Source organism: Dipodomys merriami, unplaced genomic scaffold (genome assembly GCF_024711535.1).
Source record: "Dipodomys merriami isolate MVZ:Mamm:240054 unplaced genomic scaffold, mDipMer1.0.p SCAF_401, whole genome shotgun sequence".
In the NCBI taxonomy this organism is placed as follows: Eukaryota; Metazoa; Chordata; class Mammalia; order Rodentia; family Heteromyidae; genus Dipodomys; species Dipodomys merriami.
In genome coordinates, this window is record NW_027205616.1 from 586,450 (window position 1) to 610,409 (window position 23,960).

Here is a 23,960-nt window from a genome sequence, read left to right on the forward strand (position 1 = left end):
TGCCGCGGAGAGACAGACAGACCGACAGACAGCTGGGGAGTTCTTCCCGCGCGGGCGCGCCGCGCCTCGGTCATTTTTCACCCGCCGGCTAATCCTCGTCCCGCAGATAATGAATGGCCAATCGTTATCTGCCCGGGAAGGGCCGCGCGGGCCGGGAATTGTTTCCCGAGTGCGGCGGAATAAATGGCGCTCTTATCTCTGCCTTCCAGATCGGGGCCTTTCAGAGCCACCGCGGCGCCCGTGCGCGGCTCCGGGCCGCGCCGATGGGCGGCAGATAGCGCGGGCGCGGGCGCGGGGCGCCGGCTCCGGGGAGCGGAGCCGCGTGGGGCCCGCGCGGGGCGGGGCGCGGGCCCCGCGGAGCCGCGTGCTGAGCCCCGCAGGCCCGGGCCCGCTGCGCGCGCGCGGCTCCGGGGAGGCCGGCCCGGGCCGCGGCGCCCTGCGCTCCAGGCCCGCCCCCCGCGCGGCCGGCGGCCTCGCTCACCTCCGGCGGGTCAGCCCTGTCGCCGAGACCGGCCGTGCGCGGGCGCGCGGCGCCACCTGGCGGCCGCCGCGGACACAGGCGGGCTGGGCCCAGGCCCGAGGCGAGGCCGAGCTCCTGAGCCGCTGGGCACCGGCCGGTCACCCCGAGAACGTTCCGCGCCCTCCACGCGCGCCCCACCCAGCCCTGGACGGCGCGGCCTGCGGGGAGATGTCTCTCCTGAGGCCCGGGACGCCGGGAGCTGGCCGCAGGCCGCGTCCTCGGGTCCTCGCGAGGCCCGCGCTCGGCCGCTGTCTGCGGGAAGGCCGGTCCCGCCTGGCCTGGCCTGGCCAGCGGGTCCTATCTTCCCTGAGAGGGAGCCCAGTCCCCCGCAGGGGCTGGAGCTGGGGACAGGCCCGGCCAGTGCTCCCCTGGGCCCCAGGCTCACCTCCCTCTGGGATTTAGGCCTGAGCACCCTTTGGTTTCCCGAGTCCACACATCGGCAGCCATGGCCACCAGGGTCCATGAAAGGAGCCATCTCGCCAGCGCTCGAGGCGGGAGATTCCAACCACGGAGCCTCGCTGGCTGCTTGTCTCAAAAACCTGCAAGGAAGACTGGCCACATGACCGGTGTCTGGCGTGGGGTGAGGCGCTGGCGCTCTGGCCGGGGCTGTGTGGACTGACCGCCGTGACCCCAGGCCCTGTCCCGGGACACGCCTCTTCTGGAGAGAGCGGGTGCTGGGTGCCAGCTTTGGCTCTTTCGGATGTTGGGACTTCCCATACTGCCTTTCTTCTCCAGGGACAGCTAGCCACTCGTAATCAATTTGCTAATGAATGAATCCAGCTAACACTTTTAACTAATGTGTTAGGCCATGCTGTAGTAGACCCTGGCTCAACAGTACTGCACAAAACAGCCCAGGACCTGAGAATGCATCCCACTGAATCTCAAGTGAAAGCCAAACTCCTTGGATTCTGTGTAGCTGCCTTTCTGAGCTCCCCACCGTGAGGGCCACGCACAACACATCCCCAGCTACGGTAGGAGCGCTGAGAAGAAAGAAGAATCGGCTGTGCCTGACGGCATGGCACGCTGTCTGCTGAACGGAGGGGGGTAATCTGGGTAGGTCTCTGTGCACTAATGGTGCAGACAAGCAGCCCTGCCACCAAACCTTGCTGGGGGACTGGAACCACAGGGCGCTCGCTGGGGGGAGGTGCTTATAGCAGTGGGAATTCAATATACACGGAGTCCCTACAAGTTGCAGAGAAAAACAGCCATAAAAATGGGCAAAGGGGCTTCAAAATCCACTGGAACAAAATTGCTCTTTTAAAGTCCTCAAATTCATTCAGAGAAGTGAGGTTTTAGAACGCAGTGAGAAGGCGAGGGGGGGGAGGGGGGACAGGAGGCAGGGAGAGGCCGGGCAGGAGGAGGACACGCTTGCTGGTGGCTGGGGGTGCTGCCCGCTGGGGTGCTGCCCGCTGGGGTGCTGCCCGCTGGGGGTGCTGCCCGCTGGGGGGTGCTGCCCGCTGGGGGTGCTGCCCGCTGGGGGTGCTGCCCGCTGGGGGTGCTGCCCGCTGGGGTGCTGCCCGCTGGGGTGCTGCCCGCTGGGGTGCTGCCCGCTGGGGGGGTGCTGCCCGCTGGGGGGGTGCTGCCCGCTGGGGGGGTGCTGCCCGCTGGGGGGGGGTGCTGCCCGCTGGGGGGGTGCTGCCCGCTGGGGGGGGGTGCTGCCCGCTGGGGGGGTGCTGCCCGCTGGGGGGGTGCTGCCCGCTGGGGGGGTGCTGCCCGCTGGGGGGGTGCTGCCCGCTGGGGGGGTGCTGCCCGCTGGGGTGCTGCCCGCTGGGGGGGTGCTGCCCGCTGGGGGGGTGCTGCCCGCTGGGCTGCTGGAAAGCGACAACTCAGCCAGGAGCTTTCTCTCCTGCACTACCTGCATAGTCAGTGGAATTCAAACACACTAACTGCTCATCTTTATACTGGTTTTTGGGGCTTGAACTCAGGGCCTGGGCTCTGTCTCTGAGCTGCTTGTTGCTCAAGGCTAGCCCTCTACCGCTTGAGCCACAGCGCCATTCCCAGCTTTTTCTGTGTATGTGGTGCTGAGGAATCAAACCCAGGGCTTCATGCATGCTAGGCAAGCACGCTACCACTGAGCCACCTTCCCAGCCTGTTGGTGATCTTTTTATTTTTGCAAATTCTTTCTTGTGATTAAGTGATTACATAATTTCCCAAATTTCACAGTATTATGGGATAGTGATGCTCAGTTAAATTCACAAACACATTCTAACTTTCATGGGGCCAAGTGTGTATCGTGGTCTATAACATTTGTGAGTTCTATGAGCTTTGCGATACAGTTATTTCTTCCACGTCGGGTGATGTGTACGTTCCTTTCTTTTTGCATAGTGTCAGCTGTTCCCTCTTGGTCCCTTTGGTGATCTCTTTAAACTGCTGCAGAACCAATGCCCAAAAGAGGACAGAGAAAACTGTAGGAACAGCACAGTTTTTCACCGGAAGTAAGAACACTGACATCACCGTAATCAAAGCAGTGTGGTACCGGCAGCAGCACAGACGGAAAAAGGACTGAGTCCAAAAACCCTCCCCGGGGAGAGAGCCCCCTCTGCATTCCCAGCCAGAGTCCAGATGGACTACACTCAAATGTGAAGAGTGAATGACTAAGGACCTTGCAAAACTACCATGTGGAGGAGAGAGCACCAAGGCCTGGCCCCTCCGCCCCGGAGCCCCCAGTCCCGCTCTCTCTCTCTGGCCTCCTGGCATGCTCTTCAGACACCGCTGGCACGCGTCCACCCAGCGTGTCTGCCCCTGCTGTGGCCCCTTCCCCAGATGCCTGCACTTCTAGACGGCGGGCCTCCTCCAGCCCTCCACCCACCCCTTTGGATGGCTGGGGCCAAAGCCTGGGTGAGCGGGTCCCGTGCACCGGGCGTCCAGGCAGCCCTGCGTGAGCAGGACACACTGAGGCCAGGCAGGTCCAGATCCAAGGCCTGGGGTGGGAAAGGAGAACTGGGGGCCCGAGATCGGCTCTGAGGGGGGGCCCCTTGTTTGGAGACAGTAGAAGGCCCAGAGCTGGGTGCCCTGCAGGTTCCTGGACAGACAGCCACCTGGATAATCAGATGCAGCCAATATTCCTCTCCAGAAATGACATCCCCTCTGCCCACTGGCCTGGCCAATCAGCCCTCCTAGCAGAGGCAGGACTGGCTCGGGGTGGGCTGGACGCACACCTAGCCCCCTCGCTCTTCTGGGGTCACAGGTGATCGTGGGGAGACTGTGCCACCTGAGAGAGCTTGCACGAGAGTCAAACCAACCCCCAGAGAAGCTAAGAAGAGGGAGAGTCGCAAGCCCAGGGTCTGAAACCAGCCGCATCCCGAGGTCATGGTGGCACAGGCCTGTGCTGGCCGGGAGGCTGTGGGAAGACACCAGGCAGCTCAGGCCAGGCCAGGCCACTCCCCAGCAGCCAAGAAAGCCGTCCGTGCGGGGAGTGCGCGAGCCTCTACTAACCAGGGAGGCCTGAATGCGAGCAAGGGGAGAGCGGTGACCGGCGGAGCACAGAGGAGGAGAGCCAGCGGTCCTGTCCCGTCCGGCCAGCGCCCCGTCCCGTCCAGCACCCCCGTCCTGTCCAGCGCCCCCGTCCCGTCCAGCTCCCCCGTCCTGTCCAGCGCCCCGTCCCGTCCAGCGCCCCCATCCCGTCCAGCGCCCCCGTCCTGTCCAGCGCCCCCATCCCGTCCAGCACCCCCGTCCTGTCCAGCGCCCCCGTCCCGTCCTGTCCAGCACCCCCGTCCCGTCCTGTCCAGCACCCCCATCCCGTCCAGCACCCCCGTCCTGTCCAGCACCCCCGTCCTGTCCAGCACCCCCGTCCTGTCCGGCCAGCGCCCCCGTCCCGTCCGGCCAGCGCCCCCGTCCCGTCCGGCCAGCGCCCCCGTCCCGTCCGGCCAGCGCCCCCGGCCCGTCCAGTGCCCCCGTCCCGTCCAGTGCCCCCGTCCCGTCCAGTGCCCCCGTCCCGTCCGGCCAGCGCCTCTGTCTGTGTGTCCCTGGGAGCTGGCACAACCACTCACGCCCTCTGGCCGCCGCGCAGTCATGGGGGCACAGCAGCAGCAAAGGAGGCTGGGAAGCCACTGCACCACCAAAGTTCTGTGGAAGGAGAGAATGGATTCTGGACATCTCTGCCTTGTGGCGGATGGCTCCCTACTTTGGGGAGCTTTTGTGTTGAGCCTCTGCCGTCTACCAGTCCCATGAAGCCAGGGACGGTCTAACATCCCTGTCAGAACAAGACCTGGCAGCGGGGCCGACGCACGGCCCCACGCAGGACGGGTTGTCCTCCTCTGCTCTTGCCACCCTCCCTCAGGCTGCTCTGCCCGCCCTCCCAGGACGGCTCCCCCAGCTCTGGCGCCCCAGCCCTGAAGGCTTGGTCTTGGTGGGTGCTGCTGGGAGGTAGTGGAACCTTTAGAGGGGGGTTGGGGAGTGGGGGGGTTGAGGGGGCACTGGGTCCCAGCACTGCCGCCTCTCTCCTGACTTCCCAGGTGCCGCGAGGCCTACTGCCTGTGGCCCTGGAGAAACCTGAGGCCAGTGGTGTGCAACGCGGACCTCTGCTCCCCACGGGCTCCCACCCCGGGGTGTGCGCGGTGCGGGGGCTGGGTGCCGCCTTGCTTCCTCCGTGGCCTCGAGCACTGGCTTCCCCCCCCTCCTCTCTCACACAGGCAGCGTTGTCGGGTGCGTCTGGCCGGGCGCCCTTCCCGGAGGGGTGTGCAGGCAGCAGCCGGCCGGGGACACTCACCACGCCAGACATTACAAGTCCCGCCACAGAAATCTCTTGGAAGCCGGGAGCTGGTGGCTCACGCCTGTAATCCTAGCTACTCAGGAGGCTGAGATCTGAGGATCTCGGTTCAAAGCCAGCCCGGGCAGGAGAGACCGTGAGACTCCTATCTCCAATAAACCACCAGAAAACCAGAAGTGGCGCTGTAGCTCAAGTGGTAGAGCGCTCGCCTTGAGCTGAAGACCTAAGGGACAGCGCCCAAGCCCAGAGTTCAAGCCCCATGACTGACAAAAAAAAAAAAAGAAATCTCTTGGAGTCACTCCATCCTAGAAACGGCACTTTCAGGGCCACTGCTAGGGCTCCTTTCCCAGTCCACACCTGAGCTGCGGGGTCCCCGCACCACAGCCCCTCAGGGCCTTTGCCACCACCGCACCCGGCCAGCCCGCGCTGGCTGGACTCAGCTGCAAGCCAGGGCTCGGTGGAACCCACACGCATGCGGCGCTGAAGGCCTCCGTCTGATCAGCATAGGGACCACAGGGTTCTGACAGGTAGCTGTCAGGGAGGCTGAAGATGGCGCTGGCTGGGCGTGAGCTCCTCCTACGGCCAGTCGGCTGTGTACTCTGACCCTGCTGGGGCCCAGCCACGTGTCCGTGCCACGGGGACCCCCAGATTATTTGTACCGTGAAAGTCAGCAGCCAGGCCCCAATAGCAGAGGTCCAGGCCTTAGCGGTCTCTCCTGCTGGAGACCATGTCACACAGGCCTGCTTTAAAAAATGCTAAACTATCTAGACACACAGAAGATTAAATCGAATAATACAATAAACAACTGCACACTGCACATCAGCTTAAGCATTAAAAGATCGCTAGTTAAGGGACATAAACTTACAACAGTCCAGGATAAACTGCACAATATTTTTGTAACTTTAGGTAGGATGGGATTTTCTAAACACTACTCCCAAAGCAGAAGCTATAAAGGAATAGATTGATTTGCGGCACAGCACAAAAGTTTCAGCACAGGCTTAGTGAAAGGTACTAGAAGCAAATTTAAGAGATAAACAAAAGATGGAGTATTTGCATGGCATGTAATGAAGTAGCAATCACTATACTATGCAAAATGTTCCTGAAGTCAGTAAGAAAAAGATAAATAGCCCAATAAGAAAATGGTCATTCATACAAGAAACCTAACGCTCAATAAAGATATAAGAAAAAAGCATGTCCTATCTATAATCAACCAGAGACTTGGAGCAGCAATGGAATACGATTTTTCACTTAGATGGGGAAGACAGTTCTGCAGGTACCCAGAGCGCCACCCCCCACACAAGGCTCCAGGCTGTGAGGGTGTCTTCTTGCCATCCTGAAGAGCGACTGGTAGAATCCAGTGGCCTTCACTGCGACGTTACGGTCCCACACCGAGAGCTGCCAAGCAGAAATGTTAGCACAGGGCACTCAGCATGAAAGCACACACCTGAAGATCCTCTCCAGAATCCCCGTCACAAGCACCTTCAGGATTCATATGGACCGGCATCGCTTCCATGGTAATGAAGTTACAGTGCTTCTTTTGTAATCTAAAGCAGGACTTTCAAAATTCGAGTGACAATGCTCAAGTAAGCTATTTTAAAATAATAAAGATGAAAGCTATTTTTGTTTGTATCTGTGAATGGTGTCTTTGGTGCCTTATTCTAAAGAATCTTTGCTGAACTCGGTGTCACAAAGGGTTTTTTTCCTGGGTTTTCTACTAGACTTTTGGGAGTTTAGGCTCTTGGGTTTAGATCCATGATCCTTCTTAACTTTTGGTGGGGTGTAGAGGTCTGGGGTTTGAGCTCAGTCCTCCTCCCTTGGCCTCCTTTGGGTCTAGGATTACAGCTGCGGCCACCACACCTGCCCTTCCAGTTAATTGGTGAGTACAGTAATTTGCACTTTCATTACAGTTTTGACCAAGAGTAACCCAAAGCGTATGTATATATAAACCAAAAGAAATTTCAAACACAAAACTTTAAATTCCTGAGCTCTGCCCCCAGCCACCGGGGAGAGCTGGCAGACCTGCAGTGCTTCTGCCTTATTTTCAAATCACAGTGATCCGCTAAGCGTTTCCACGTACTTAATTTTGAGAAAATCGGCCTCCCCAAAAGTGGTTTTCACGAAGCCAGGTACAAATTACAGTAGCCGCCCTAAGCCAGGAGGACTTGGACTGGGTCTGTGTCTCTTGTGGACCCCCAGCAGGGGACTGTGGAAGTGCAAGGGTTGTTGTGGTAGAGATACAAATCACCGTAACCAGCACAATCAGCCTAAGATGTATGTGCTGTAATGGCGGCCAGGTCTAGCCTGCTCTAGGTGAAGGGACAGCAGCTACTTCAGCTCCAGTTGACCAGTGCCTGTGAGTCAGGCTCAGCCTGCCTGAGTTCCTGGGGAAAACTGATAGAGCCTCCACTGGGAAAAGGTCCTGGGCCTCTACCGGGAGAAGGTCCTGGCCTCCTGAATCAAGCCTCAGAGGCCCACAAGGGCCCCAGCTGCCCAGTGTCCTGCAGAGAAAAATAAGCAGATGGTTTTGCTGACATAAGGGAAAGTGGTGTCTCTACTGGCCTTCCCGGCTCTCTGTGTCTTATGGTGGGCACCTACCACCCTGGACGTCCGGTGAGGCTCTCCGGTGAATGCCCACCACCCTGGACGTCCAGCGAGGCTCCTGGTGGCGACCATTCTTCTACCATTGGTTGTCTCTCCTCTGGGGAAGTTGGCAGCCATGGTGGTCATTCTCATTTCATTCGTGATTCTGCACAAGGCTAATGTTCTGATTCTATCTTCTAGGAGTGTGGAATAGATGCTTAATTCCATCCCTTTATTTACCAGTTCACAAAATAATGAGTTGGCCCCTAGTGCTCTCCAAGTGGCGGGCGAGGGTGTGTGCCGAGCGTCTTCACAGAATTCATTCAGGGTATCGATGGCCACTCCATCGCTGGTGCCAAGAGGAAGGGCTGGCACACAGCTGGGTGCCAGCAGCTCACATGTGGAATTAATCCATTTTTGGATACTTGCCGAGCCCACAGACCGGGTCCATCCATCAGGCTTGAACACATGCCCAGTGAGGTCACCCGCACAGGCCGCAGTGTTCTGGCTGGAAAGGAGGCTGAGGAGGGGCTCCTCGTGAAGGGGGACATCACCCCTCAGGACGCCACTGTGGGTGCGTGCTGGAGTTCACTGGAGGTCACGCAGCTTTGCTCTGGCCGTGCAAACTAACCACTGGCAGGAGCAGCCAGCTCTAGGTCTGGGGTGTGGTCTGCACAGGGAGGAGCAGCCGGCTCAGGGCTCTGGGGTGTGGTCTGCACAGGGAGGAGCAGCCAGCTCAGTTCTGGGGTGTGGTCTGCATAGAGAGGAGCAATCAGCTCAGGGCTCTGGGGTGTGGTCTGCACAGGGAGAAGCAGCCAGCTCTAGGTCTGGGGTGTGGTCCGCACAGGGAGGAGCAGCCAGCTCAGGGCTCTGGGGTGTGGTCTGCACAGGGAGGAGCAGCCGGCTCAGGGCTCTGGGGTGTGGTCTGCACAGGGAGGAGCAGCCGGCTCAGGGCTCTGGGGTGTGGTCTGCATAGAGAGGAGCAATCGGCTCAGGGCTCTGGGGTGTGGTCTGCACAGGGAGGAGCAGCCAGCTCTAGGTCTGGGGTGTGGTCCGCACAGGTTTGGGGTGGGGCCGTTCACCTCACTCTCAGACTTCCTCCGGCTCTGTGGGCAGGCCACCATGCCAGCCAACATGTGTGGCACAGCAGGCCAGGTTGCAACACATGCCCGGCATGGCAGTTGGTGAAGGTTATGCAATCACCACCAACGTACGGAAACCACCGTGACGCCCAGGGGGAGCAGCATCTGGCTTTGCCACCCGGCCACGGCCTTGTGTTCTGTGGCCGTGGCCTGAAGAGTGGCCAGGTGCGTATGGAGGGTATTGAGAGCAGGGACGCCAGGTGTGAAGCCAGCAGGAGCAGGGCACCTCTTTCCTGGAGTCACCTGGGGGTCCATGGACCCTGTAATCCCTGCACAGTGGCCTCCTAGCCTTGGTATCCTTGCCTCCACAACCCCAGAGGAAAGCACGCAAATGCCTGGTGACCTTCAGGACCCAGGAGAGGAAGGGGAACAAGAAAGGACAGGGCAGGACTTACCTGGGCAAGCAGGAAGGGCTGCCACTGCCGTCCCGTCCCCTGCAGGGCTTGTGACAGAGTCAGCGCTGTGGGGAGTCCCAGGGCGGTCCCTCCCCCGGCAGAGGACTCGTTTTGTTGTTGTTTGGTCAGTTCTGGGGCTTGAACTCAGGGCTTGGGCGCTGTCCCTCAGCTCTTCAGCCTAAGGCTAACGCTCTACCACTTGAGCCACAGCTGGTTTTTCTGGTGGTTCATTGGAGAGAAGAATCTCACAACCTTTCCTGCCCTGACTGGCTTTGAACCACAATCCTCAGACCTCAGCCTCTTGAATCACTAGGATTACAGGTATGAGCCACCAGCACCGGGTTCATGAATATCCACTTAACTGCCCAAAAGCTGGAAATGGAGTTGTGAGTTGAGTGAGCCACAAGCAGAGGAGCAGCCTTGAGCAAAACAGTTTGGGGACAGTGCGCAGGCCCTGAGATCAAGCCCAGACCGACACACGTGCATGCACGCGTGGACCCATGCACACAATACACTCCCATGCACACATGCACCCATGCACACACGCACACCCATGCACACGCATGCACCTATGCACACACCCACACAATGTGCCCATGCACGCGTGCACCCATGCACACACGCACCCATGCACATGCACACACGCACGCCCATGCACACGCATACACCCATGCACACACCCACACACAATGTGCCATGCACGCGCGCACCCATGCACACAATGCGCCTATGCACGCGCGCACCCATGCACACACGCACACCCATGCAATACATGCACCCATACACACACCCACACACAGTGCGCCCATGCACACGCGCGCTGAGACTGGGCGAGTCCGGGAACGTACCTGGTGCCCCGGCTCGGGACAGACCGCTCCCGCCGCGCCGCCGGCTGCCTCCGAGGCGCCCACGGGGCCAACGCCAGAGCCAGGGGCGCAAACCCCGGCGAGGCCCAGGCCCAGGCCCAGGCCAGGCCAGGACGCGACCCAGGAAACAAGAGACGCGGGAGTGCGAGGCCCGGCCGGTCCTCCCCTCCGTCTGGAGCGGGTTCCGGGCGGCCCAGTGCCAGCCCGACCCCTTCCCTCGCCACCGCGGAGCTGAGGCTCTTGGGGGGGTGGGGGGGGTCTGTGGGCCGCGCGTGCGCCTTGGCGCTTCCTGAGCCGTGGGCCGCGCGTGCGCCTTGGCGCTTCCTGAGCCGTGGGCCGCGCGTGCGCCGTGGCGCTTCCTCGGCCGTGGGCCGCGCGTGCGCCGTGGCGCTTCCTCGGCCGTGGGCCGCGCGTGCGCCGTGGCGCTTCGCTGTGCCGCGCATGCGCCGAGGCTCTTCTTGGAGGAAGTCTGTGAATCCCAGGGGCACCTTGACGGTGGGAAATGCTTCGCCCGTGTACTTTATTGAAAGGAGGGAAAAACACACGGAAGGCGTTACCAAGAGAGGCTTTTATGGGCGGAACGCTTTTGGGGGAGGTCGGCCGTGGCCCTGAACCCGGGGCCTGGGCGCCGCGCTCAGCGCCGAGGCGGGGCTCGGATGGCCGGGCCGGGGACGGAGGACGGAGGACGGGGACGGAGGACGGAGGACGGAGGACGGGCCGGGGACGGGGACGGAGGACGGAGGACGGGGACGGAGGACGGGGACGGAGGACGGAGGACGGGGACGGAGGACGGAGGACGGAGGACGGGGGACGGGGACGGAGGACGGAGGACGGGGACGGAGGACGGGGGACGGGGACGGAGACGGAGGACGGAGGACGGAGGACGGGGGACGGGGACGGAGGACGGAGGACGGGGACGGAGGACGGAGGACGGAGACGGAGGACGGAGGACGGGGACGGAGGACGGGGGACGGGGACGGAGGACGGGGACGGAGGACGGGGGACGGAGGACGGAGGACGGAGGACGGAGACGGAGGACGGAGGACGGAGACGGAGGACGGAGACGGAGGACGGAGGACGGAGACGGAGGACGGAGGACGGGGACGGAGGACGGGGGACGGGGACGGAGACGGAGGACGGGGACGGAGGACGGAGGACGGGGACGGAGGACGGAGGACGGGCCGGGGACGGGGACGGAGGACGGAGACGGAGGACGGAGGACGGAGGACGGGGACGGAGGACGGAGGACGGGCCGGGGACGGAGGACGGGGACGGAGGACGGAGGACGGGCCGGGGACGGGGACGGAGGACGGAGACGGAGGACGGAGGACGGAGGACGGGGACGGAGGACGGAGGACGGGCCGGGGACGGAGGACGGAGGACGGGGACGGAGGACGGGGCTCGGATGGCCGGGCCGGGGACGGAGGACGGGGACGGGCCGGGGACGGAGGACGGGGACGGGACGGAGGACGGAGACGGAGGACGGGGACGGAGGACGGGGCTCGGATGGCCGGGCCGGGGACGGGGACGGAGGACGGGGACGGAGGACGGGGACGGAGGACGGGGACGGGCCGGGGACGGAGGACGGGGACGGAGGACGGAGGACGGAGACGGAGGACGGGGACGGAGGACGGGGCTCGGATGGCCGGGCCGGGGACGGGGACGGAGGACGGGCCGGGGACGGAGGACGGGGACGGAGGACGGAGGACGGAGGACGGGGACGGAGGACGGGGACGGAGGACGGAGACGCCTGCGAGCAAAGGACTCCCCGCGGTGTCCCGCCACGCGCCCGCCTCCCCCGCCACGCGCCCGCCTCCCCCGCCACGCGCCCGCCTCCCCCGCCACGCGCCCGCCTCCCCCGCCACGCGCCCGCCTCCCCCGCCACGCGCCCGCCTCCCCCGCCACGCGCCCGCCTCCCCCGCCACGCGCCCGCCTCCCCCGCCTCCCCCGCCACGCGCCCGCCTCCCCCGCCACGCGCCCGCCTCCCCCGCCACGCGCCCGCCTCCCCCGCCTCCCCCGCCACGCGCCCGCCTCCCCCGCCACGCGCCCGCCTCCCCCGCCTCCCCCGCCACGCGCCCGCCTCCCCCGCCACGCGCCCGCCTCCCCCGCCACGCGCCCGCCTCCCCCGCCTCCCCCGCCACGCGCCCGCCTCCCCCGCCACGCGCCCGCCTCCCCCGCCACGCGCCCGCCTCCCCCGCCACGCGCCCGCCTCCCCCGCCTCCCCCGCCACGCGCCCGCCTCCCCCGCCACGCGCCCGCCTCCCCGCGGGCATCGCACAGGCCCAGGCCGCCCGCCACGCGCCCGTGGGAAGCGGCCGGGGCCGTCTTAGGGCTCCAGCACCAGCCTCAGGGTTCGCCGACGGGTCTGGCCCGGGCGGGCGGCCACCGGGGCCTTCAGCCGGCCTGGGCTCGGGCGGAGGAGCCTGCGGGGAGGAGAGGAGTGGAGCGCCCCAGTGAGAAGGTGCAAGGTAAACGATCAGAGGAGCCGCATTTTGAAGGACCAAACCTTGGAGACTTTTTTACACAGTTAGCAGTCTGTGACGCCAGCCAGACCTGATCTCCCTTCTTCACGAGGACGAGAGATGACCCGGGTGGAGCAAGGCAGGCTGCAGCCATGGGGACGCAGGAGGGGCCCGTGGGCTGCTGACACGCACCCCAGCCTAGCCACGAGCTCCCGGCCTTGGGCTCCCCACCCACAAATGGGACGTACACATCCAGGTGAGGGGCCCTGGAGGTTTCAGGTCCCCAAATGGCTTTGTACCCGGTGACAGGGACAGAAATCAACGTGAAGAAGGACACACAGGAAGAAATCAGACTGGGCTGGGCACCGGAGGCTCACAGCTGTAATCCTAGCTACTCAGGAAGCTGAGATCTGAGGACTGAAGTTCAAAGCCAGCCCAGGCAGGAAAATCCATGAGACGCTTCTCCCCAATTAGCCACCAGTAAACAGGAAGTAACGCTGTGGCTTAAAGTAGTAGAGTGCTGGCCCTAAGTGAAAAAACTCAGGGACAGTGCCCAGGTCCTGACTTCAAGCCCCACAATAAAAGAAGGAGGGAGGGAGGGGGGAGAGAGAGGAGAGAAGGGAGGAGGGAGGGAGGGAGGCCATGTGAAGGTAGTACAGTGATGGCCCCAAATCTACCTTCCCTTCCTCAGAGAACAGGCTTCCTCCAGGGCTTCCCGAGGCCGTCCGGAAGGGCTGACAGGCCACCCAGGCAGAGGCCTGTCCTTCGGCCACAGGCGGTCAGAGTCATTGCTCCTGGCTTAGGGCTGGGAACTGCAGATGGGGTGGTGGACCTAGCGCCTGGGCCTGCCCCCTCACTCAGGAAGAAAGTCCACGGGGCGGGGTCGCCCCAAGGACCAGCCCTTCCCCAAATCAGAAGCTTCATTTCATAAATCAATGACTCTCCATCCAATGACACCTGCTGGATGTACCATGCGTGGTAAGAGCCCAGCTCCTCGGTGGGCAGCCCGGCCCTCTCCCCTTCCCCGGTGCCCTTGGCCTGCCTGTCTGTCCATCCATCCGTCTGTCCGGCCCATTCTCCCAGAGGAGGCCCAGGCGGCCTTGGGGAGGCCTGAGTAGAGGCAGGTGAGGTAAACACAGAATCCAGCAGAACGCACCAGAGCAGGGGAAGCCTGACACTCGAATTTACACGCTCACAAAGCTGTGTGTGGTGCAACTGCTAGCATGGCGTGTGTGCACGGCGCTCCGTTACCATCTTACTTGCAGATGAATGTTTAAAAAGAGGCCTTACGTTCTCTGTCGCCTTGCCTTCTGGCCCCAACTTGCTTTCCACACGCTCCTGCTGAGAGGAGAGGGAGGGGCTGAGCCACGGAAACTCTGGCCCCTGGCTGGGGGCAGGGTGCACCCAGGCTCCAGCAAGGGCTTGGGCAGGAAGCCAGGCAGGAAGGGACCAGGGAGTTTCTGGAAGGGCTGTCTGGAGAGGCCAGCCTGGGTCTGGTGGCCTGGTGGCTCGGTGGCCTCCCCCTCAGTCCAGGGAACCCTTGTTCTTCCTGGCACACGCAGAGAATGGCGGGGGGGCGAGGCGTCGGTCACCCCATGGGTAGCCAGGGGCCGTGGGAGATGTGGCACATCTCCGTTCCCCCTGCTCAAGGTTGTGAGCAGGGGAGCAGAGTCCTCCGGGCGGTAACGGGACCAGGAGCGCGGGGCTATGAGCTTCGCCAGGCGCGGCCAAGGCAGGGCCTGGCGCTGACTGCGGGGCTGTGAGCTGTTGCCCCTCTCCCTGTCGGTGTTCGAGAGAGAGAGGACAGCTGGCCGCCACACGGCCTCAGCTCGGGTGCTCCAGCCCAGCCGCAAGCACCAGGGCCGTCTGCGGCCTTCACAGCCGTCTATCCCCCCGTGGATTGTTCCTCCATCCGCTCCCTCACTCAGCACAGACCCAGGGGCCCGCCCTGCCACACTCAGACCTGAGCCTTGCCCGGCACCAGCTCGTCCAGAGCAGACGGCCCATCCACTCACCCACAGGAGCAGGACAGAGACAGGATGGGGGCAGGACTGGGGGGGAGGGGAGGGGGCGCGTGGGGGCAGGGCAGGGGCAGGGCAGGGGCAGGGCAGGGCAGGGGCAGGGCAGGGCAGGGCAGGGCAGGGCAGGGCAGGGGCAGGGCAGAGGCAGGGCCGGGCAGGGCAGGGCAGGGCCGGGCAGGGGCAGGGCAGGGGCAGGGCAGGGCAGGGCAGGGCAGGGCAGGGGCAGGGCCGGGCAGGGGCAGGGCAGGGGCAGGGCAGGGCAGGGCAGGGCAGGGGCAGGGCAGGGCAGGGCAGGGCAGGGGCAGGGCAGGGGCAGGGCAGGGCAGGGCAGGGGCAGGGCAGGGCAGGGGCAGGGCAGGGGCAGGGCAGGGGCAGGGCAGGGCAGGGGCAGGGCAGGGCAGGGGCAGGGCAGGGGCAGGGCAGGGCAGGGGCAGGGCAGGGCAGGGGCAGGGCAGGGGCAGGGCAGGGCAGGGCAGGGCAGGGCAGGGCAGAGGGAGCGGCAAGGTGAGTGTGGAAACAGCTGTGGAATGTGTGTGGCTGGGTCAGGGTCCCGGGGACTGCATTGCTGCCAGCCACTTGCCAGCGGGGCAGCGCCTGGCAGGGCGCATTGTGGCCGGAATTCCTGCAGGACGCTGTGTTCTTCCCGCAGAGCAGGCGGTGTGGCGGTAGGGCGGGCGGGGAGGGTGGGGCCGTCCTCAGATGCCGGAGCTGGGCACGGCCCCATGCCACCCTTCCTGCTCTGGGCACCCCCACCACACCAGGGCCCTCCTGGCTCCCTGCTCCGGCCGCCCGGGCGTCCGGCCTCCTCCAGGTATGTGAGCAGGAATAGCTGTGTACCAGGTATGACTGTGGCGTGCATGTGTAGTGAGCATGTGGGGAGGGGTAAATGTGTGTGTGCTTGCATGTGAGAGGTGTGAATATGTGCAGTTCCATGTGAGATGTGTAACCGTATGTGAATGTGTATTGTTTACTTGTGGATCGTGGGACTGTGTGTGAATGTGTGTGCTTACGTGAGTCCTGTCACTGTATTGTGTGAGCATACATGCATGAGTACAAAGGTGTGGTGTGTATTGAATATGTGTGATGTGTGCTCTGTGCCTGTGCACTAGCCCAAGATCTCCAGAGCAGAACTGCAGGCCTGGGCTGGGCCGGGGCTGGGCCAGGGCTGGGCCGGGGCTGGGCCAGGGCTGGGCCAGGGCTGGGCTGCTGAGCTTCTGGGGCTGGGCTGGGCTGGGCCGGGGCTCGCTGCTTCTGCCCACAGAGGGGCTGATCAGGGCCCAGCAGAGGTGATGTCTAGTGGAACCTTGGGGAGCAGGTGCTCCTGGGATGCTTCCTGACAGGCATTGCTCTACGTGGGCAGGGGAGGTCGCCGGGGTCAGAACTACCACATGGGGACCCGGCTGCAGCACCCGCGGGGTGGACAGGCCCGGCCACATCTCAGGGTGGAAGAGCAACGGTACAGACAGCAGGGGCAGGCCCCCAGCTCCGCTGCACCGCCCTGCCAGCGGCCGCGGGCATCCAGGGACCAGCCCTGGGAGCAGAGCTCTGACCAGAGTGGGGTGCGGGTCTTCGGCTAAGTGCCGACGGTTTACAGTGCCACCAGCTGCAAGTGCTTAGTGTGGCTGCAGCATTTGGGAGCATCACTCTGATGGAAGGAAATGCATCTCTGGAGCAGGGGGGTGGCTGGGCACACAACCAAGTCCTGCCAGCTGGCATCGGCAGCTGCACTTGACTGCCTGCCAGCCATGTGAAGCCAGAGTTGGAAGAAAGAGCTTCAAGAATGGAAGGGTAGCCGGGCGCCAGTGGCTCACGCCTGTCATCCCTAGCTAGCAGGAGGCTGAGATCTGAGGATCATGGTTTGAAGCCAGCCTGGGCAGAGAAGTCCATGAAACTCTTATCTCCAATTAACCACCAGAAAACCAGAAGTGGCACTGTGGCTTAAGTGGTAGGCGCTAGCCTTGAACTGAAGATCTGAGGGACAGCGCCCAGGCCTAGAGTTCAGGCCCCATGACCAACAACAACAACAAATAATGGAAGAGTGACCAGCCATATTGAACCCTGCAGACATGTCACACTTGCTGAGGACTTCTTCAGGACTGTGTACAACATCAGCCGTACAAAACATGGTGCAACAGAGAACCACCTCTTGCCATTTGGAAAGTCCATATCCTTAAACCAGCTTGCAAGTCAGAGCAAGAAGGAAGGAAAGAAAGAGAGAAGGAGGGAAGGAGGGAGGGAGGGAAAGAGGAAGGAAAGGAAGGGAGGAAGGAAGGAAGGGAGGGAGAGAGGGAGGGATGAGAGGAAGGGAGGGAGGAAGGAAGGAAGGAAGAAGAGGGAGGGAGGGATGAGAGGAAGGAAGGAAGGAAGGAAGGAAGGAAGGAAGGAAGGGCATCAGCTTGCTCATTTTCAACCTCTTGTAGTTTCTCACACAGGTATCAATGCTGTGATTTTGCCTCTAAGCATGGCTTGACTGCATCCCATGAGACTTTTTAAGACTATTGCTCAACTTCTAAATAGTTATCCTTTAAATTACTTTTCTACTCACATACATTGTGATCAGAGAAGGTACTGCACATAATTTAAATTCTTTGAGCCTGAATTGAGGCTTGGTTCTCAGTGGGAAGCAAGCTGGTAAGGTTCTAGTTTCTATTGCAGAGTTCTTGGGTGCTGTGGAGGACATCAGATGTCGGTTAGGTTGAGATTGCTGAGCCTGCTGTTTGTATCTGTGTATCCTACTTACATCTTTTCAAGTTGTTCTGTAAGTTACTGAGAGAGATAAGAAGTACATTAATTGCACATCAATCCATTTCCATTACTATAGTTGTGTCTGTTTTCAGGCTTTCCAGCTTCGTGGTAGCATGTGTGACGTCGAAATGCAAACACTGTTGGTAGAAATAATTTGAGACCTAGGACACTATTATTTCCTCCTGTAGGGTCTGAAGGCTGTCTGGGGCACTGCTAATTCTCAATCCAGCTTTTGAGTTTGAGATTGCTTCAAGCTCAGCAGCCCACCTTGACTTTTGGGCGGAAAGCGGGGGACCTAAAACCCAGGCCGTGTCACTCCTGCCAACTTCTCTTCCTGCAGCTGACAAGCTGCCAGACACACTCCTCCACTCCTCCGATGCTGGCAGACACCCGAAGGACAAGTATGTCCATGCTGAGCTCTCCTGTGTGTGTGCTGGACTCTCTGTGTGTGTGCTGGACTCTCTGTGTGTGTGTGCTGGACTCTCTGTGTGTGTGCTGGACTCTCTGTGTGTGTGTGCTGGACTCTCTGTGTGTGTGTGCTGGACTCTCTGTGTGTGTGCTGGACTCTCTGTGTGTGTGCTGGACTCTCTGTGTGTGTGCTGGACTCTCTGTGTGTGCTGGACTCTGTGTGTGTGCTGGGCTCTCTCTGTGTGTGCTGGACTCTCTGTGTGTGCTGGACTCTGTGTGTGTGTGTGCTGGACTCTGTGTGTGTGTGTGCTGGACTCTGTGTGTGTGTGTGCTGGACTCTGTGTGTGTGTGTGCTGGACTCTGTGTGTGTGTGTGCTGGACTCTGTGTGTGTGTGTGCTGGACTCTCTGTGTGTGTGTGTGTGCTGGACTCTGTGTGTGTGCTAGACTCTGTGTGTGTGTGTGTGTGCTGGACTCTGTGTGTGTGTGCTGGACTCTCTGTGTGTGTGTACTGGACTCTATGTGTGTGCTGGACTCTCTGTGTGTGTGCTGGACTCTCTGTGTGTGTGCTGGACTCTCTGTGTGTGTGCTGGACTCTCTGTGTGTGCTGGACTCTCTGTGTGTGCTGGACTCTCTGTGTGTGTGCTGGACTCTGTGTGTGTGTGTGCTGGACTCTGTGTGTGTGCTGGACTCTCTGTGTGTGTGTGTGCTGGACTCTCTGTGTGTGCTGGACTCTGTGTGTGTGTGTGCTGGACTCTCTGTGTGTGTGTGCTGGACTCTCTGTGTGTGTGCTGAGCTCTCCTGTGTGTGTGCTGGACTCTCTGTGTGTGTGCTGGACTCTCTGTGTGTGCTGGACTCTGTGTGTGTGCTGGGCTCTCTCTGTGTGTGCTGGACTCTGTGTGTGTGCTGGACTCTGTGTGTGTGTGTGCTGGACTCTGTGTGTGTGTGTGCTGGACTCTCTGTGTGTGTGTGCTGGACTCTCTGTGTGTGTGTGCTGGACTCTCTGTGTGTGTGTGCTGGACTCTGTGTGTGTGTGTGCTGGACTCTGTGTGTGTGTGTGTGCTGGACTCTGTGTGTGTGCTAGACTCTGTGTGTGTGTGTGTGCTGGACTCTGTGTGTGTGCTGGACTCTCTGTGTGTGTGCTGGACTCTCTGTGTGTGTGCTGGACTCTCTGTGTGTGTGTGCTGGACTCTCTGTGTGTGTGTGCTGGACTCTGTGTGTGTGCTGGACTCTCTGTGTGTGCTGGACTCTCTGTGTGTGTGCTGGACTCTGTGTGTGTGCTGGACTCTCTGTGTGTGTGTGCTGGACTCTCTGTGTGTGTGCTGGACTCTCTGTGTGTGTGCTGGACTCTCTGTGTGTGTGCTGGACTCTCTGTGTGTGCTGGACTCTGTGTGTGTGCTGGGCTCTCTCTGTGTGTGCTGGACTCTCTGTGTGTGCTGGACTCTGTGTGTGTGTGTGCTGGACTCTGTGTGTGTGTGTGCTGGACTCTGTGTGTGTGTGCTGGACTCTGTGTGTGTGTGTGCTGGACTCTGTGTGTGTGTGTGCTGGGCTCTCTGTGTGTGTGTGTTGGACTCTCTGTGTGTGTGCTGGACTCTGTGTGTGTGTGTGTGCTGGGCTCTCTGTGTGTGTGCTGGACTCTGTGTGTGTGTGTGCTGGACTCTGTGTGTGTGTGTGCTGGACTCTCTGTGTGTGTGCTGGACTCTCTGTGTGTGTGCTGGGCTCTGTGTGTGTGTGTGCTGGACTCTGTGTGTGTGTGTGCTGGGCTCTGTGTGTGTGTGTGCTGGGCTCTCCTCTCTGTGTGTGCTGGGCTCTCCTCTCTGAAGCTCTGCACCGTGCAGACAGTGCCCCGGGAGCCTTCGGTGCCGTCCGCTCTCCGCTGGCCTTTTGGTGGGCATTGCTTGCCCCAGCTTTTCCACTTGTCCTGGGTGGAAGGATTGGTGCGAACCACATGGCCACCTTTGTAGACCTCGAACTCTGCCCTCATGTGTCTGTAGAAGAAGCCCTCACTTTGCATTTCACGCAGGAAGGACCACCGTGTGTCACAGTGGGTCTCGGCGGGTGACTTGATTTGGGTCAAGGTGTGCCTGTGCCTGTGGCCGAGCTGACCCGTGGGTCCTGGCTCCGGGTGTGGGGTCCCGCTGAGGCTGAGGCCCAGGAGCACAGGGAGCGGGGCACGGCCCACTGGCCTGGCCGGCGCCGGGGGCTCTGCCGGGGCCGCCGGCTCGGAACCCTCCGGGTGAGCCGCAGGGCCAGGTGCCCAGGACCATTCCCAGCCAGCTCTCCCCTGGGATGCGGCCTGGCCCAGAAGAAAAGGTCGTGGGCTCCTGAAAGTGGACTGATTCTGCATTCTCTGCCACACACGCATGCGCGCGCACACACACACACACACACACACACACACACACACACACGTGTCCCCAAATCTTAATTGTGGTAAACCACAACCACCAGCATGAAAGCAGAACTTCCACTTGGTGATGTGGCATTGGCAGCGCCCAGTGAGACACGGGCCAAAGCCAGGTGCCACCGCGTGGGGCATGGCAGGAGCCGCGCCCGGCTCCCCAGCTCGGTCCTGGCCTCGGCCCCCCAGCTCACCGGAGCCCGGACCTCAGGAGCAGCAGCTCGGCTCCAGCCCGCCTCACACGCAGCCCACCCCACGGCCCTGCTTCCTGGCTACGTCCTTCCCACAGACGTAAAAAGCATCTCTAAACCAGGTGGTTGAGATCTGTGGATCACGGTTCAGTGCTGGCCCAGGCAGACCAAAAACAGCCACACGTGGAGCTGTGACACACGCTAGAACACTAGCCTTGAGCAAAAAAGCTAAGGGACAGTGCCCAGGTCTTGAGTTCAAGTCCAGGACCACACAATAAAAATAAGTAAATAAGTAAATTTTCAAAAGCCGCTCTCTGTGCTGCATCTTGATGATGTCCCTTGGTCCCTAGGGGCTCCAGGGCCTGGGCCTTGCATGGACAGCCCGGCCTCGGTCCCGTGGGTCCGCCGGGGCCAGGCACAGGGGTGCAGTCCAGAGCACCCCCTGTCAGCCAGGCTGCACGTGGCATCCTGGCGCTGTGCCAGGGCCACGGATGTTGCCGCAGCCATTCCGAGTGCCTGCTAATAGGTTGAGTGTTTTTGTGGGGTTTGAACATGGGGCCTCAAGCTTGCTGCACAAGCACTCAGCTGAGTAAACCAATGCTTTCTTTTTAATAGTCTCTGTTTGCCTGGGCTGGCCCAGCATCATGGCGTACCAAAATATTCCCGTTGTGATAGGAGTGAACCACCACACCCCGTTTAACAGTTGAGATAGGGTTTTACAAACGTTTTGCTCAGGTTAACCTCAGACATGGGCCCCCTGATCTCAGCCTCCTGAGATACCAGCCAGGGTGCTCACAGCTGGATTGATTGATTCTGGCGTGCACAGAATCCATGTGTGCTGACGTGCACAGAGCTCATGTGTGTGGAAGGAGGGTGGGTGGTATTTTGGCTTCCTCAGGCAGCAGGATCTCCTGGTTGGAGGAGGTGGGAGGCGTCTGCGGGTGGCTCAGCACCTGCACCGGTGGCTCTGGCAGCAGCTGCCACCCCTGGTTTGCACTCCCTTTTCCCCCAATCTCAGGTGGGACGGGCAGGCGGGGGCAGAGGTCCCTGTGTCTCTCAGCTGCCACAACCCTGTCTGTGCTGGCCAGGGTGCCAGGGGCTAAGGGTCTGGGCCAGGGCAGTGGAGGCTGGGATGGAGCTGGAGGCTGGGCTGGAGCTGGAGGCTGGGCTGGAGCTGGAGCTACAGCTGGAGGCTGGGACAGGGCTGGAGGCTGGGACAGAGCTGGAGGCTGGAGGCTGGAATGGAGCTGGAGGCTGGAATGGAGCTGGAGGCTGGAGGCCAGCTGGCCGAAGGGATTATCTGATGGAGCACTTCCTCCATGGCACTAATATCCACGTGGGAAACAATGCCAGGCTTCCTGTCCGCTCAGAGAAGACATGGACAATGGGAAGCCTCGAGTCACAGCGTTTCCATTCCTGAGGCCCAGTCCTGGAAACGGAGGGAGGGAGAGTGGTTTGCTCGTGACCTGACAGGCAGGTGGGGGCTGCCCCAGAGGCGGCCAGCCCGGGGGTTCCACCCGGGAGGGACCGCCCACCGCCTGGCCCGCACACACGTCCACAGATAAAAGTTTCTCTGGTAAAAGGACGTCTGACGTCCCGGCGTTCACACACTGGTCTCCGCCCTGACTCCACCAGGAGTCGCCGGGGCTGAAGCCCCTGCTTCACCTCAGTCTCTCCCGGCAAGTCTTTGCCTTCCCGTCTTCCCAGCTTTCTGGAGGAGAATGGGTAAAGTTGTACACTCAAAGAGCTGCCCCAGCCCTTCCTGCCCAGGGCCTTTTAGGGAGAGCCTCAGTCCCCCTCTGCCTGGACCAGGCCCCTTCCCTCCGAGCACGAGTGAACGAAGGGCCGGGTGCGGCTCAGGGGCCCAGCCTGTGGCCTGCGCCAGCCTCGGTTTCACCCCCAGCCAGAAAGGGCCAGGCTATTGTCCTTTAAAAGATAAATATGGCACGCCCTCAGGGAAGAAGGATTGTTCATTTCATGGCTGGTGCAGAGATCCATGACATTCCAAACATTGCCTGTCGATCAAGCCGTAGCCGGTTATCAGCTGAGCTTCAGTGGGAGCCTCTCCAGGCTGGGCCTGGGCTGAGGCCGGCCCCTGCCCGCGAAACCCACAGACCGAGGCCCTGGTCCTTCCCGATGACGCTTCCGGGTTGGACCACCGCGGACACGGGCGTTGACCCTTGTCCTTGCAGAGCTCCTGGTCCTGCATGGAGCCGGGGGAGGGGCGCGCGTGCCCTCACGCCCTCGCCCCGGCGGGTCCCGGGGCCCCAAGCACACTCACGCTGAAGACCCGTGCGTTCAGAGATGCCTGCTACACAGCCATTCTGGAACACACTGTGGCATACACTGCGCCCGGGCTGGTCCAGGTGGCCGTGGCCCCGCAGCGGGGCCTCTACGTGGCGGCGCTGTCTGCCCGTTGTCCTGGGCTGGGTCAGGAAGGACGCTCGTTGGCAGGAGGAGCTCAGAGCTGGCGCCCACCCCTGCTGTTCAGTCTGAGAAAGGGGGCCAGCTTCTGGCTCAGGGTTCCCGGGAGGACCCCCCCCCCCCCGCAGCGCCCGGGGCCTCCGGGAGCCCTGCCTGCCCCGGCCAGCCCCCTACCCGGCAAAGCTCAGCCCTGCGGGGCCCAAGCCTGAGGCTCAGCAGTCGGAGCGGCAGTCGGGCTCGGGGACCCAGCACGCCCCAGATGTGACCCCACGGAGCTGAGGAGATGCCAGGCCGCCGTGCAGCTCCGGTCTCCTGCAATCCATGTCCAAGGGAGACGGCGACACTGCAGCGCCGGCAGCCTCAGCCAGGCCTCCCCGGAGGACCGCAGAGAGCACCGCCGTGCCCTGCGGCCCTGCCCACCGGCGCGGTCACAGGCACCTCGTCCACGTGCACAGGGCCGGCTGGGGGTCCTCGGGCCCAGCTCCCCAGCGCCCAGTGTGCCCACGCCCCTCCAGTGGGGAGGCAGAGGAGGGTTTGGTGTGTGCTAGGGGCCTGTGGTGCAGGCCTAGCCTCCTTTCATGGACGGCCTACAGAGGCCACCCAGCCCTCCACCTTCCCTGCACAGCCACGGCTGACCCTGCCACACGCAGCCAGCGAGCTCCACTTCACTGACAGATGAGCTCAGCTCCCTGGCTCTGATGGGCCCAGGCCCCTGCCCGACGTCCACTCTCCTCCCTGACTCCGGCCTCCACCTGATGTCCACTCTGCTCCCTGAGCGCAGGCGCCTGCCCGCCTTCTCCTGCCCCTGCCTCCCACTGGAGGGCTGTGGCTGCCCCTGCTGGACGGCGGGAGCATTATCACGAGGCCCTGGGCCCGGGCTCTTCTGCCGTCCCCTGACTGACAGAGCTGCCCTTTGTGGAGGGGGAGATTAGAGGCGCCCAGATGACAGGGACGCTGGCCCTGTGCACGGCGGAGCTGTGCGGAGTCCTGACGGGCCTGGAGGGGGTCCAGCAGGGGAAGGGGGGCCTCCCACACAAAGGCCAGGCCTGTCTTCACACCTGCGAGAGCCGGGCTGCGGCAGGCGGGGCTGCGGGGGATGA

At 62.2% G+C, this 23,960-nt stretch overlaps 1 protein-coding gene and 1 long non-coding RNA gene across 2 annotated transcripts; both read left to right on the forward strand.

Moving 5' to 3' along the window:
• Positions 1 to 496: 496 nt before the first annotated feature.
• LOC138806611 (uncharacterized) lies at positions 497 to 6,865 on the forward strand. The gene is made up of 3 exons (XR_011365939.1): positions 497 to 1,573; positions 2,846 to 4,868; positions 5,152 to 6,865. It is a non-coding gene; the product is annotated as an uncharacterized lncRNA (long non-coding RNA).
• Positions 6,866 to 10,867: 4,002 nt separating this feature from the next.
• Positions 10,868 to 12,667, forward strand: LOC138806630 (putative per-hexamer repeat protein 5). The gene has a single exon (XM_069992069.1). It carries the CDS (start codon positions 10,868 to 10,870, stop codon positions 12,665 to 12,667), a length of 1,800 nt encoding a protein of 599 aa, XP_069848170.1.
• Positions 12,668 to 23,960: the final 11,293 nt, after the last annotated feature.